The following is a 13758-nucleotide window of genomic DNA, read 5'->3' as shown; positions in this document are numbered from 1 at the left end:
TCTTTAAATACAATCAGCAAGAGTATATTTTGATGAGTGCTGACAAATGCATACAGCTATGTGACTACATCCACAATCATGATTCAGAGCCCATAAGATTCTATTATGGCCCATCCAAGCCTGTTCCCTCACGCTTCAATGTGCCTGTAGTGGTATCTCAGCTCTTACTGTGCTGTATTGAGGTCATCCACTGTCTACCATCTTTCCAAGCTTTGGTTTTTATTCCCTTTCCTTACAGTGAAATTTACTCTTTTTGGTATACAGTCTATGTGTTTTTGACACACAGTTATGTGGCCACCATCACAAGAACTTTGCACATTAGCTGACCAACTACATGTCCCAATCTCATCTGGCAAGAGCATTTTCACTGCATTTGGATCTGGAAGACCTGAGATTAACCTGCTTGCATTTTCTCCATGGTTCTGGGCACCTTATTTATACCGTGTGCTTCCTCCCCTTTCTCTCCATCTATAATGCCAAGGGCAAGAATATCAACTAGAAGTAAGTATGACGACTAAAGACATCCAGTAGATAAAAAGTACTTTAAAGATCTATGTAAATGTTCTTTGTAATTAATTTTAACAGCATCTTTAGACCAATGAGGCTGTTCTGAAGGAAAGGGAGTTCCCCATCCCCAGAGAAATGGAAGCAAAGACACACAAAGAGTATGTGTCTGGGATTCCATGGCCTGCAAGTTGGACCATGAGCCCCAAAGATCCTTCCCATCTCCAAATCCAGTGACAAGTCTCATGAGGCGTGTGTGAGTGTATGCTAGTGAGGAGAAGCCACGCGAGACCACCCAGGAGCAATGGGGGCTGTCCCACAGCCCCAGGGTCCTCTTTATTCTCAATGAAGAAACCAAGCTCCACATGGCTCAAATGATTTGACCCAATGGAAGAAGACATTTGACATTCCTCCGGTCCAAATCATTCTGGAGACTTTCCTCACCCACTACCTACTCTTAATTCATTCCTCCCAAAATAGAGAAAGATATTAAATGAAAGGTCACTGCTACAATGCAAAACAATAACAAGCAAAAGAAATCGCCTCCCAAAATCAAAGGACAAAAAGCCTGCTTTAAAAATCCAGTATTCTTTGTACTCGTGCGAAACATCACCTGAAAAGTACATTCCTTCTAACAGTCTAAGGCAACAACCACAAAATGTTGACCCAGCTCCCCTATGCCCCAGTAAGGGGAGTAGGTTTCCAATGACCCAACCAAGGTGCCCTTCAGACATCTGGAGCATGTAGCTTCTCTTCTCTACCTTTGGATTGGCCCAAGTTGTGCTAAAATTCCTCCCCAGTGGAGCCAGTAATAATGACAGCAAAAGGCAGAGCAACAGGCACTTCTAGGCCCAGCGGTGCCTCAGCCCTGCACCAAAAAGCCAGGTATATAGGTTAGTGCATTTCATCATTGCACTGACCCTGTGAAGGAAGATTAGCCCATTTCACAGAGGTAGAGACTAGACAGAGAGATTAAATAACATCTCTAAGCTCTTACAGTTGGTATGTTGGGAGCCGGGAGGCACTTTGAGTCAAATAACTGTGAAGCCAGGGCCTTTAGGATTCCTGAGGCACAAAGCACATTGGCAGCCCAGGCTCCCAAGGTCCCTTCACTAGTTTATAACTATAGAGGTCAGCTGGGTCTGAGACCAGACACTATGGAAGGAAGAGAAAATGCTCTCTAAAATAACCACACCACATTGGGTCTTTCCTGAAATAGAGAGGCAATGTCCAAAGTTTGTCCCCAGAGATGTGTGATATAAAGAACTACAATCCCAATATGTGTTGAGGGTGGGGGGGCAGTGTTAGTGTCTTCCAGAGTACTTGTGAAGGATGAACTATAATCACATGTAGGAGTTTAGGAAAAGAGCTGGAGAGAGAACTGTGCCACTTTCCTGGCTATCAGAGGGAGGCTGTGTCTAATGGATGGAGTCGTCAGACACTGGGAAATGGGCCTGTGGGGCAGCGGGAGCAGTGCCCAGCCTGAGATGAGGACCCACTCTCAGCACCATGCACTGCCCTTTGCTTAATTCCCCTTCATCAAATTATTGATTTGGTTTCTTAGGAATTTGTAGCAAATATGTACCAAGTAACAGACATATGTAGTATTTCCCTCCTTGGGACGGTGGCCAGGTCCATCTACCATCATCAGGTTGGTGACCAAGCCTTGGGCTTATCAGTCAGTCTCTTAAGAGTTTGGCCCACGGGGATCAATTATCCAGGATCCAGTCCCATTGAGTGAAAAACAGCCTTCCCAAGGCAGCCAAGAAGCCTACCTAAAGCCAACCATGGAACTGGGAGGGGCGGCTGCCTGGCCTTATGCTGCGAGATCAGACTCAGCTGGCACCAGGTTACATTTCACGAGGACCAGTCTTGAGATGGTGTGGGAACAACAAACCACAACCATGGAAATCTTGCAAAGGTTCAAATCCAGACCACGTACTTTGGGGGTTTGAATAGAGGTGAAGGGTGGGGTGGGATTTCATCTTAAACATGTCATTTTCTGTTCTGTCTACAACAAAGAAAGCATTCTTGAAGAGAGGAAAGGGAAAAGAAAAGCCTTCATTACTAATCAAAGAAAATTTCTTAGAAACCACAAAGAGGAACTTTGCTGGAGGAAATGGCTGAAAATCTGATCAGAGGAAGGAAGAGGCATCAGATATAGAATGGCTGAAAGGGAGCTCAAATAAACAAACCAACCTTACACCTAAAGAAACTAAAAAAGGAACAAACAAAGCCCAAGGTGAGTAGAAGGAAGGAAACAATGAAGATCAAGACCAGAAATAAATGACACAGACTGAAAGAAAAATAGAAAAAAAATCAGTGAAATCAGGAGCTGGTTCCTTGTAAAGATTAACAAAATAGATAAACCCTTGGCCAGACACATCAAGAAAAAAAGGACCCAAATAAATAAAATCAGAAACAAAAGAAAAGTAACAACAGACACCACAGAAATACAAAGGATTGGAAGAGAACACTATGAAAAATGGTATGTCAACAAATTGGACAACCTAGGTGAAATGGATAGATTCCTAAAAACATATAATCTTCTAAAATGTACTCAGGAAGAAATAGAAAATCTGAATAGACCAATTACTAGTAATCAAATTGAACTGATAATCAAAAAACTACCATAAAATAAGAGTCAGGGACCAGACGGATTGACAGGAAAATTCTACCGAACGTTTAAAGAGATACTACCAATTTTCATAAAACTATTCCAAAAAATAGAAAAGGAAAAAAAGCTTCTAAATGTATTCTATGAGGCCAACATTACACTGACACTAAAATCAGCCAAAGACATCACACACAACACACACACACACACACACACACACACACAGAAGGAAAAGAAAAAAGAAAGAAAACTAGAGGCCAATATCCCTCATGTACATAGATGCAAAAACCCTCAACAAAATATTAGCAAAACGTATTCGACAATACATTAAAAAGATCATTCACTACAATCAAGCAAAATTTATTGCAGGGATGCAGGGATGGTTCAATATTTGCAAATCAATCAACACAATATACCACATCAACAAAATGAAGGATAAAAATCATATGATCACATCAATAGATGCAGAAAAAGCATTTGCTGAAATTCTACATCTGTTCATGATAAAAACTCTCAACAAAGTGGGTTCAGAGGGAACATACCTCAATGTAATAAAGGTCATATATGAAAAATGCACTGCTAACATCATACCCAGTAGTGAAAAGCTGAGTCCTTTTAAGATCAGGAACAACACAAAAAAGTCCACGCTTGCCACTTTTATCCAACATAGTACTGATTGCCACAGCAATCAGATAAGAAAAAGAAATGAAGCATACATATGGGCAAAGAAGAAATTGGGGAGTATCTGCAGATGGGGTGGGGCATGGATGCTCTGAGCTAGGGAACCTCTCCTCTGGGCTACTCCCTAATGCTAGGTCCTAAGCCCCCTTCTTTTGATTCTACACCTTCCTTGGGCAAAACTCACCTTCCCTGTGGTGATGGGTGCCACTTAAATGCTAATGATTCCCAAATCTGGAACTCTAGATGTCTCTTCTAAGCTCCAAATCTTGAACACAGGGCCTGGTGTTCAATAATTACCCACTGATGGCTCCATCAGTTAAAGGTCCAACTTCGGCTCAGGTCATGATCTCATGGCTTGTGAATTTGCTAACAGCTCAGAGCCTGGAGCCTGCTTTGGATTCTGTGTCTCCTTTGCTCTCTGCCCCTCCCCCATTCACTCTCTCTCTCTCTCTCTCTCTCTCCCCCCCTCCCTCCCTCCCTCATGGCATCATGCCTGGATGACCTTAAAAGTCTCCTAATCCAGGCGGCCTGGGTGGCTCAGTCAGTTGACTGACTTCAACTCAGTCATGATCTTGCAGTTCATGGGTTTGAGCCCCGTGTCAGCACAGAGCCTGGAGCCTGCTTCAGCTTCTGTGTCTCCTTCTCTCTCCATCCCTCCCCTGCTCACACTCTGTCTCTATGTCTTTCTCAAAAACAAATAAACATTGAAAAAATTTTTTAAGTAAATAAAAGTCTCCTAATCAGTCTTGGCCTCCCTCAAGTCCACCAGAATGACTCTTCTAAATGCAAATCAGATCCTATCTGTCCCTGCTTAAATAAATTCCTACTATGGACCTCATCACTGTAGGAATAAAGCCCAAATCCATTAGTCCTTCTGCTCTCTGGCTTCTCTGCACCTTATCTCTCCAGTTCCTATCACCCACTCGTGCTCCGGTCACATAATAATGCTCAGCAGTCCCAGTCAGGTGAGAACCTCCTAGGACTCTGACTAAGAAGCCCTGTTCCCATTGCTCCACTCAGCAAACTTCTACTCATCCTTCAAATCCCATCTCAATGGCCAGCTCTTTAGAAGCCTTCCTGTTTCCCTAGGTAGGTCCTCATTAACAGGACTTGCACCATAGCCCGTGAGCTCCTTGGGGGAGGGGCTAAGTTTTATACACTCTGAATACTCTGACTAGATTGATGCTTATGACTCTGATGAAATGTTTCATAAGTGATGGAAGGAATTAAGTTTCTCCTTAAACTAGAGGAACAAGCAGAGGACGTGGGATGGTAAGAGCTCCAGCTCTGCTCAGCCATTTCCTATATGATCTCATGCAAATCATTTTTGTGCAAGGAGATTAGAATTAAGCCAAAAGGATATCTAGGACTCATTTTGGGGGCTACTAAGAACCCTCCTCCAATGCTGCTTTTCCCTACACAAGAACATGAACAAGTGGCAAAGGAGTATTGATTAGCACCCTTAAAAGGTTTATATAGATCTTTCTTTAAGAAATNCTTGGGTGGCTCAGTCAGTTAAGTGTCTGACTCTTGGTTTCGGCTCAGGTCATCATCTCACTGCTTGTGAGATGAAGCCCCATGTGGGGCTCTGTGCTGATAGCATGGAAGTTGCCTGGGATTCTCTCTCCGTCCCTCCTCTGTTCGTGCTCTCTCTTGCATGTGCGCACTCGCTCTCTCTCCCTCTCCCTCTCAAAATTAATAAACTTTAAAAAATAATAATTCTCAAGTCACTTGGCTTAACACTAAGACATTTCCCCCATCTTGGATCTAGCCAAAAATTTATCAAACTCTCAATGAGCTGATGGGGAAGGAAACAAAGGTAACAAACAGAGAAAGTCCATACTCAACACCTATAGAGCGCATTCACAACCAAGGCACCCCAAATGGCTGCAAAGGAATTCTACGATCAGTCTTAACCTCTCCTTGAGGCAAATGACAACCTGCTAAGAAAGACAAATTTGACATGTTTCTGAAGCATGTACATGAGCAAACTCCCACCTCCTGGGAAAGAAATACAAATAACAGAGCCAGGCTGCCGATCTTGCTGATGTACAGAGAGAAGGGACCAGCCCTGATGCTGGGGTTATGGCTGGATGCAGGGACAGGACAGCTTCCCTATAAACTGGCACAATGCCCTGGACACAGTGGGCATGCACATTTGATAAGAGAATGAATTCTCAAGAATGTAACGCAAGATAAAACTCATGCAAATGAACTATGAGCCTCTGTCTTTTTTTTTTAATGTGCTATGCAGTTTCTAAAAATTTCTGAAAATCATAGAAATGATGGATTTCATAGAGAGGCAATACCTTAAAGAAGTTACATATGCCTTGCTCTGGAGCACACTTCTAACTCTTGAAGCATCCTGTGGTCGCATGGTATTTTTGTACCCCACCAAGACTCATGGATTTCTTTGATCCCTTCTTCCCAGCATTCCCATGTGTCCCCTGCTTTGGTCGGCAGCCTCAGAAGATGCCTGCCCTCCATTCCTTTCCTCCCTGTACGCACAGGCCCCTCTCACATCAAGGGGCAGAAGTTCCCCTTACCTTGCATTCAGGTTAGTGTGACCTTCTTGGACCATAGTGACCAGTCTAGCCTCTAAAAAAAAGACTCTGGTAGTTTCCATTTTCTCCCAGAGGCCACCACGCCTGTGAGGAAGCCCAAGCTAACCACATGGAGAGGTCACCTGGAGGAGCTCCAAGGCTCCAGGCCTTCCTAGAGCTTTCCAGCATAGTGGTCAGCTGGAATGCCAGTGGCTGAATGCAATAGCCCAGGCGGTCAGGAAGCGACCCCAGCCAGTGCCATATGAAACAGAAAAACTGCCCAGCTGAGCACAGTCAGCCCACATTAAGAAGATAGTAACCTATTACTCTGAGACTGTCACAGCAATGGATAACTGAAACGCTTAGTAAATTGGATTCATTTAGGTGCCGGAAGGCCACTGAGAAAGAGTTTCCTAGAGAACCAAAACATCCAAACTTGTTTTTATCCAGTTCTGACCAAAAAAATATTTGTAGACTGCAACACCACACCCCATCCTGTACTAAATGTAATGTAATATTTTCTTGACAAATGGGTCATCCCCGCAGCGACATCAGGAACCACACTGTCCTACAATGTAATGAAGCCTCCAGCAGCCACAGAAATATGTAGGCTTTTAGTTGCAACCTGTTCAGTCTGCAGACAGCAATGCACCTTGATCAGCAGTAACATGCTTGTCCCTGGAAACACCTCATTCTCTGTCACCAGCTCCCTCTAATGGTTGGGACCCTATCCCCGCTGGACTGGAACTTTATCTCAACAGGTCTGAGGAAAGATAGTCCAAGAGGTTCTTTTATGATTGAAGAGAAGGAACTCTAAAACCCCACTGATCTGAGTTTGAATCCTGATCCACCACCTGCCAGCTATATGGCCTTGGACCAGTCATGGCACTCATGCACATTTCAGTTTTCCCATCTGTAAACGAACACAATATCTGCCCCCTGTGGGGAGCTACGCGCCGGAAACACACCAAGAGCTCAGTAAATGAGGGCACCCTGTCTCTACTCCATGTTCGGTGGGCCTGGCCCTGCATGTGGGTGCTCCCCCTGAGCACACACAGCTGAGTGTCCGTCAGGATTACCCCCATGGAAGCTTATCATCAAGAGCGCCTATCAGTGGGCTGCCTGGGTGGCTCAGTTGGTTAAATATCCAACTCCTGATTTCGGCCCAGGTCATGATCCCAGGGTTGTAGGCTTGAGGCCCTCATGGGACTCAGCGCTGAGCGTGGAACCTGCTTAAGACTCCCCCACCCCGTCTTTCTCTGCCCCTCCCCTGTGCTTGTTCACATACCATGTGCTCAGTCTCAAAAAAAAAAGTGCCTATCAAAAGGGGACAGTGGAGGCAGGGGCTGGGAGGGAAGGTCTGAACATGTATTCAGGGTTGGGACACCCTAGTGGGATTTACTGACAAACGTGAAGAAACTGGAGAACAATGATGACCTTGGAATCCTAAGTCTGTCTCATGGCTGTTCACCTGGACTATTGGGCAGATCAAGTCCAGGGGTGGGTGCGTGGGTGGGTGGGTGTACACCCTGGAGCTCACGAGGTAAGCCTGGGGGCAGGGCAAGGGGAGCGCTGGGGTCTGACTGGCCCTACTGCTACCCAATTCCCCACCACTGGCCCAGCCCCGGGCTTTGGTTTCCTCTCCAGGAAAACCATCTTTAATGATAAAGAGCCGACTGAAAATAAACATGAGGGATCTGAGATTCACGGCAAAACATCAGCGAGGTAACGTGGTGAAAATCAGGACCCCCTGCGTATGCACGGCAAGGACGTACTGGAAAAGCCGTTCTCACACACAGGAGGATCAGAAAAGGACACACACACACACACACACACACACACACACACACCCAGGGCGGGACTGAGGGGGTGACTTTCTGCAAAGTCTGCAAAGTCGTTTCCATGTCCAGTAACGGACTGTTCTTCCACAGCTGGATCTGATGCCTCCCCATCCCTTCTACACCTTTCCTTATTATTCTGGTTCCTAAGACACGCCCACCTGCACACACTGCGCGGAGAGACGACCCTTCTGTCCTGCTCTGGGCTGGCAGCTTTGTCTCCCCACTCATTTCCTGCACGGCCCCCACCCTGCCGTCTTCCTGCCCCAGCTCATCACATTTCATCCCACACAGACCAGTCAGGTAACAACCAGGAAGATGCCATCATGGCTTCTCCCCTCCTTGTGTCCAGTTCCCAGGGGGACATGGGGGGTACCTGCTGTGACATTTTAGGGCCTCCCACCTCTTGGTACCTTTCTTCAATGCCACTTAGCAAAGACACTTCGGGGCAGCCAGAGAAGCAGGAAAGAGGCTCAGAAGCCTGCGTTCCAGCAGAAGAGTGGCTCTCAGGGAAGCAAGGCTCTGGATAAGTCCTGCCTCCTTCTCCCCGTCATCCCCCCTTCTCACTCAACAGGGACCCCTCCCCAGCTATCCAGCCCCCCACTAACTCCCAACCTCCCTGAGCCTCAGTTTCCTCATCTATAAAATGGAGCCAGTCACATCCGGGATCAAATGAGACAATGTATGTAGAACCCTAAACTCCAGCCTGCAGATGAAGGAGTCTGGAAGCATCAGCCCTCTCACACTATATCCTACTATAGCTGCTCCAGCCCCTTGCAGCGGAATGTTCATTCACGGGGTGAACACTCTGTGTGATGTGTACGTGTGAAGGAATTACACACCCACGTCCTATCGTGGCCCCAGTTGTAAACAAAGGTCTTAGCAGGCTATTAATTCCAAGAGAAAATTTTGCTCCCAAATAGCCTTTCTGCTACAAAATAAAGCTATGAAATAGTTTTCCAATGTTGTTCCTTGTCCCTGAATGTCCACGGACTCTAACCACCCCGTCAGAAGCAAGCAGGCCGTGTGGGCGCATCTGGGTCTGGCGAACGGCCACTGGCCTCAGGAATGCTTCCCACCACCTTGGCTGCGTCTTCACCCATAAGCTGATGCCTGGTCCTGCCCTGGGTCCCTCCTGCTCCATCACATCACCCTAAGCGGCAGTTTGTGGCAGTAGAGAGCGAGTTGTGCCATGAGAGGCCGGTGGTGCCAGGACTCAGGCAAGGGGAAGGATGTGGGGAGACCCGGCTAGCTGCAGCTTGCTCCCCGCAGCCTGGCTCCCCTGCACTCAGCCTCAGACTGGGATTGTCTGATTCCCGTTATTCCCAGACCCCGCAGGCTGCAAGGCCCGTAGTATTGCTCAGTAATCTTCACTCCTGTACTAACAAATGAGCAACACCCCAACCCTACACCCCATCTGACAGCCCAGCTCCACCTGCTCTTCCGGTCAGAACCCCAACCTCCCTGTCTCCTATGAGAAAAGCCCAGGGCAGGATGGACATCTTGCCCCTGACATTCCAGGCTACCCTGAGGTCTCCCTGTCCCTCTGTCTACCCCCTAACCCCCTACCAGATTGCGAGAATGAAGGGTGTAGGAAGCCGTGGACAGTGAAAATGCTTCTTAGTGCTGCTGGCGGCAGCAGCAATGGAGCCTTTCCAAAGCCCCCAGATCCAGTATCTGCTGGAGCCCAGTTCACCCCTCCCCACCAGCCCAGGAGGGAGTCCCTGGCTGTATCCAACAGGTGACGGGCAACAAAAAAGAAAAGGGGTCTTTAGGCAAGAGAAAGAAGAGGAAGGATGTGCTGGGGTCTGGAGAACGTTCCTGGTGATACCCCAGCTGGGGATCCGGCTACCCACCCCATTCTCACATCCCCGTTCCAGCCTACTCTTGGTCTCAGGAGGGAACACGGGCCCGCAGAAGCAGAGGGCACAGGCGTGTTGCCTTATTCCATGGCTGGAGGAGACATGTATTCAGTGTTCTCCCCACAGCGCACACAGCCACATGGGGCTCAGTTTCGACCACATTCAGAAATACTGAATGCAGGGACTCTGGGACTTAAGGAAAACTTGGGCAAGTGGGTCTGGGAACACAGGAACCTTTAAAAAAGTCATATTAGTTCCAAACAAGTGACTCAAACTTCTGGAACGCAGCCCACTGAAAGCTGGGGCCTCCTGCATTCTATCTCAGGCTCCCAAATGGACCTTGAGAGGCAGCTCCTCCTTCCCCTCCATTCCCAAAGTCACATCCAGGGCACAATTTCTAGGTCAAGGCCATGCTCTCCTGGGATGCTAATAGTGTTATCTTCTACTTACTTATTTTTCTTTTTTCCCTATTTCCTAACCTTTTTGGGGTTTTTGTCTCTTCTTAGCAGCACCCAAAGAATACCAGCAAATCATGAGTTTAGTGTTCGGGCTCCAAAGGGGAGAATTTGGTTTTGCTCCCTTAATGGACAGCGAAGCATATGGGAAACTCCAGTGGTCCAGGGGCCTGGGCAGAGAGGAAGAGGCCAGAAGTGACTGCTTAGTAGAAAGTAATGGTTCAAAGTTGGAGGTCAGACCCCAAAGGCTGCCATGCCCACCTGCGTGCCTGCTCGGAGCTGTGCTTCCTGATTCCAAGCAGAAAGGACTCCTGCCATTCTTCCCCAGATAGCTTCCAGCAGGACCCTTGGCCGGCAAAGGCACGAGCTAAAGTTACGGACTCCAAAGTCAAGAGCAATGGCAGATTGTCACTCTATGTGAACAGGGCATTGGAGCAAAACCAAGGGAAGCGTTGGTGTGCCCAGGGGGCCCACACGCACCAGCCCAGGGCTGGGCTTCTACAGGACGCACCAAGCTTCCCGAGAGAAGACCCGGCATGAGCCACGACGGAAAAGCAGGAAGAATCTTGGTCCAGGAACCAGGAAAAAGTTAAAACAGAAAATCTGTGTTTTCCTCTAACCAAGTGGGAGGCAACAGGATGGCTCCCTGGGGCTCTTGCATCAACCCCTACGACGCTGCTAGGCCTATGGAGAACTCGGCCCTCAAGCCCAGGAGACTGTGACAATGGCTTTGGCCGAGATGCAGCCAGCGTCATGACAGAGGAGGAAGAGCACCGGAACTGGAATCGAGAAAGGGCTGCTCCAGGTGGGTGACCACCGTAACTACCTATGCAGCCTCGAACAGACCACTTTCCATCTCTGGGCTCACAAATAAAGAAGGTGCATCTAGGGCACAAGACTGTGGAACTGACTGACGGAGCCCCACAGGCTCCTCCGGATGGGCTAGTAGATAAACTCAGATGCTGAGAATCACAGCTCCCAGTCTCTATAGCCCCTCACCACCTCGTCAGGGTCTTGGCTTCCGGCAGGAACACAATGTAATTAGTTAAGCGGCGGCCAAAACTCCACCCCATCCAACGGAACGCGTCCTCAAAGAACTAGCAGACCCTCCGCCACGCTGGCGAACACGATTGTCCCTGTGTATGTCGCCGTAGCTTCTACCTGCTCCGTGCACCCTGAGCTCCCAGCGGCAGGCGAAGGATGGAGGACCATCACACCTTCGTGTTTCCCGGTGCATCTTCACCCACATCCCCTTCGGTCTTGATAACCAGCACTTATGCAGACAGACAGTCCTCATCCGAGAGAGGGGCACCGAGTCCACACAAGTCAGGCAACTGCTGGAGCGCGTCAAGGACAGGCTGGAGACCAGAAGCTAAGGGAACCCCCCCTTCCCCATAAGAGGTCTTTCTGGAGAAGATCAAGGACAGAGGGAAGGGCCAGGATGACGCTGCCTTGGAACCAGGCCTACTGGGCCTTCCTGCTGCCCACTTGGGCTGAACACAAGTGACAGAGTGGCCCTGAGGCCCAATGTCCTGACATCCTCCACTCCCTCAGGCTAAACACAGAAAGCTCTAGAGCAAAGCCAGGGGGTGAGGGAGAGATGATGGTCTTCCTGCACAAGCAGCAGAGAGCCCCAGAGGCACTCCCCCAACACACGCTGACTCAAGGGCAAAGAAAACAATGCCATCCCACCTTTGAAACCCGCACCACCTCGCAAGAGAGCTGGTGGGAAGGGACGCCCCCGGGTGGGACTCAAGGCGGGACTCACCTCCCTCAGCAAGTGCACGCCTTTCAGCCCGTCCTGCTGCTGCTGGGCCACGGTGACGCCCAAGACGAGCGTGTGCACCACACAGGAGACCACGGAGATGATGACGATGGGGCTGAGGCTGAGGGGCAGTGTGATGAAGAAGGAGAAGACAAAGAAGGTCTGCCAGCCCACCGTGTCGCTGGCCGCATGTGCGCGGGCAAAGTTCAGGCCCAGGTACGAGAAAATCTGGGCAGTTATCAGCAGCCACAGCAGGTAGGGCACCACTTTCCGGGTGACGCGGTCCGGGAGGAGCCCCTTTTTGCAGAGCATGAAGAGCAGGATGTCCAACAGCAGTCCCATCCCGGCCACGACAAGGGGAGCCAGCTTGTCGCTGGAGTAGACCACGGCGCACATGACCACCACGTAGCAGTCGAAGAGGGCCGCGAAGACCACCAGCACCAGCAGGGTCTCATGGCGCTGCCGTTTGAAGTAGGTCTGGTACAAGTTCTCCAAGGACTCGGGCACGAAGGTCAGCCGCATGAACCGAGGCAGGCAGAGGCAGGATCCCGAGCTCCGGACAGAGATCTCATGGGTCCGGCCCACCCCGCGGTCAGGGTCAGAGGGCAGGCTGACTGAGTATTCGGCAGAGTACTCAGCCGAGTACTCGGGCTCCGAAAAGCCCTGGTTCCTCGGCATCCTGGCGGCTGTCTGCTTCTACCGGCTCAGCAGAGGCGGACCCGGAACAGAGGAAGGGCTCCGGAATGGGCCACCTACCAGGACTCTTGAGGGCCAGCCACCTCCAGCAGCAACGCAGAGCAGGTCTCCAAGACAGGCAGCGCCGATCTGGAACTTAGAAGGGCAATGCCAAGTAGNACACACCACACACCACACACCACACACACACCACACACACACCACATACACATCACACACATCACACACCACACACACATCACACACACATCACACACCACACACACACCACACACACATCACACACCACACACACACCACACACCACACACACACCACACACACACCACACACACATCACACACACACCACACACCACACACACATCACACACCACACAGACACCACACACACNCACACACACCCCCCACACACACACCACACACACACACCACACACACACACACCACACACACACACCCCTGGTCCTGTCCTCGTCAGTTTCCTGTCTCTGGCTTGCTGAGAGGCCCGGTCACCTCTCCATCCCTCACACTCCAGGTCCGTCTGTGTCATCTCTTCTCCCTCGGTGCCTGACTTCCTCACCTAAATTTCCAACAGGCCCAAGCGCTAGAAGCTGGAGATCAAACGTGCCCGGGAACAACCAAAGCCATCCCGGGGATTCCTGAATCTTCCTTCTGTTTACTTCCTTTATCCCACCCAGCCCTGGGCGGCTCCGGCTCTCCACCTCCGGGCACTACCTGCCCTCGGGAAGGCTGGCCTGCCCCCGCATTTACCTGTGCGGGAACTCAGGAGCCGCG

General features: G+C 49.5%; 1 protein-coding gene across 1 annotated transcript in view; it reads right to left on the bottom strand.

Annotated features, from left to right (window-relative positions):
* The window catches only part of ADCY3 (adenylate cyclase 3), an 89272-nt gene extending 75514 nt beyond the window's left edge, over window positions 1-13758 (bottom strand). Inside the window, exons 1-2 of the mRNA XM_077774041.1 lie at window positions 13735-13758; window positions 12269-13096 (exon numbers count right to left, since the gene is read on the bottom strand). Coding sequence (XP_077630167.1) covers window positions 12269-12943 — 675 coding nt within the window. The 5' untranslated portion in view covers window positions 12944-13096; window positions 13735-13758. The remainder of the gene's footprint in view (window positions 1-12268; window positions 13097-13734) is intronic.

Source organism: Crocuta crocuta, unplaced genomic scaffold (genome assembly GCF_008692635.1).
Source record: "Crocuta crocuta isolate KB4526 unplaced genomic scaffold, BGI_CrCroc_1.0 scaffold246, whole genome shotgun sequence".
NCBI lineage: Eukaryota > Metazoa > Chordata > Mammalia > Carnivora > Hyaenidae > Crocuta > Crocuta crocuta.
This window is presented reverse-complemented; position numbering and strand designations above follow the sequence as displayed.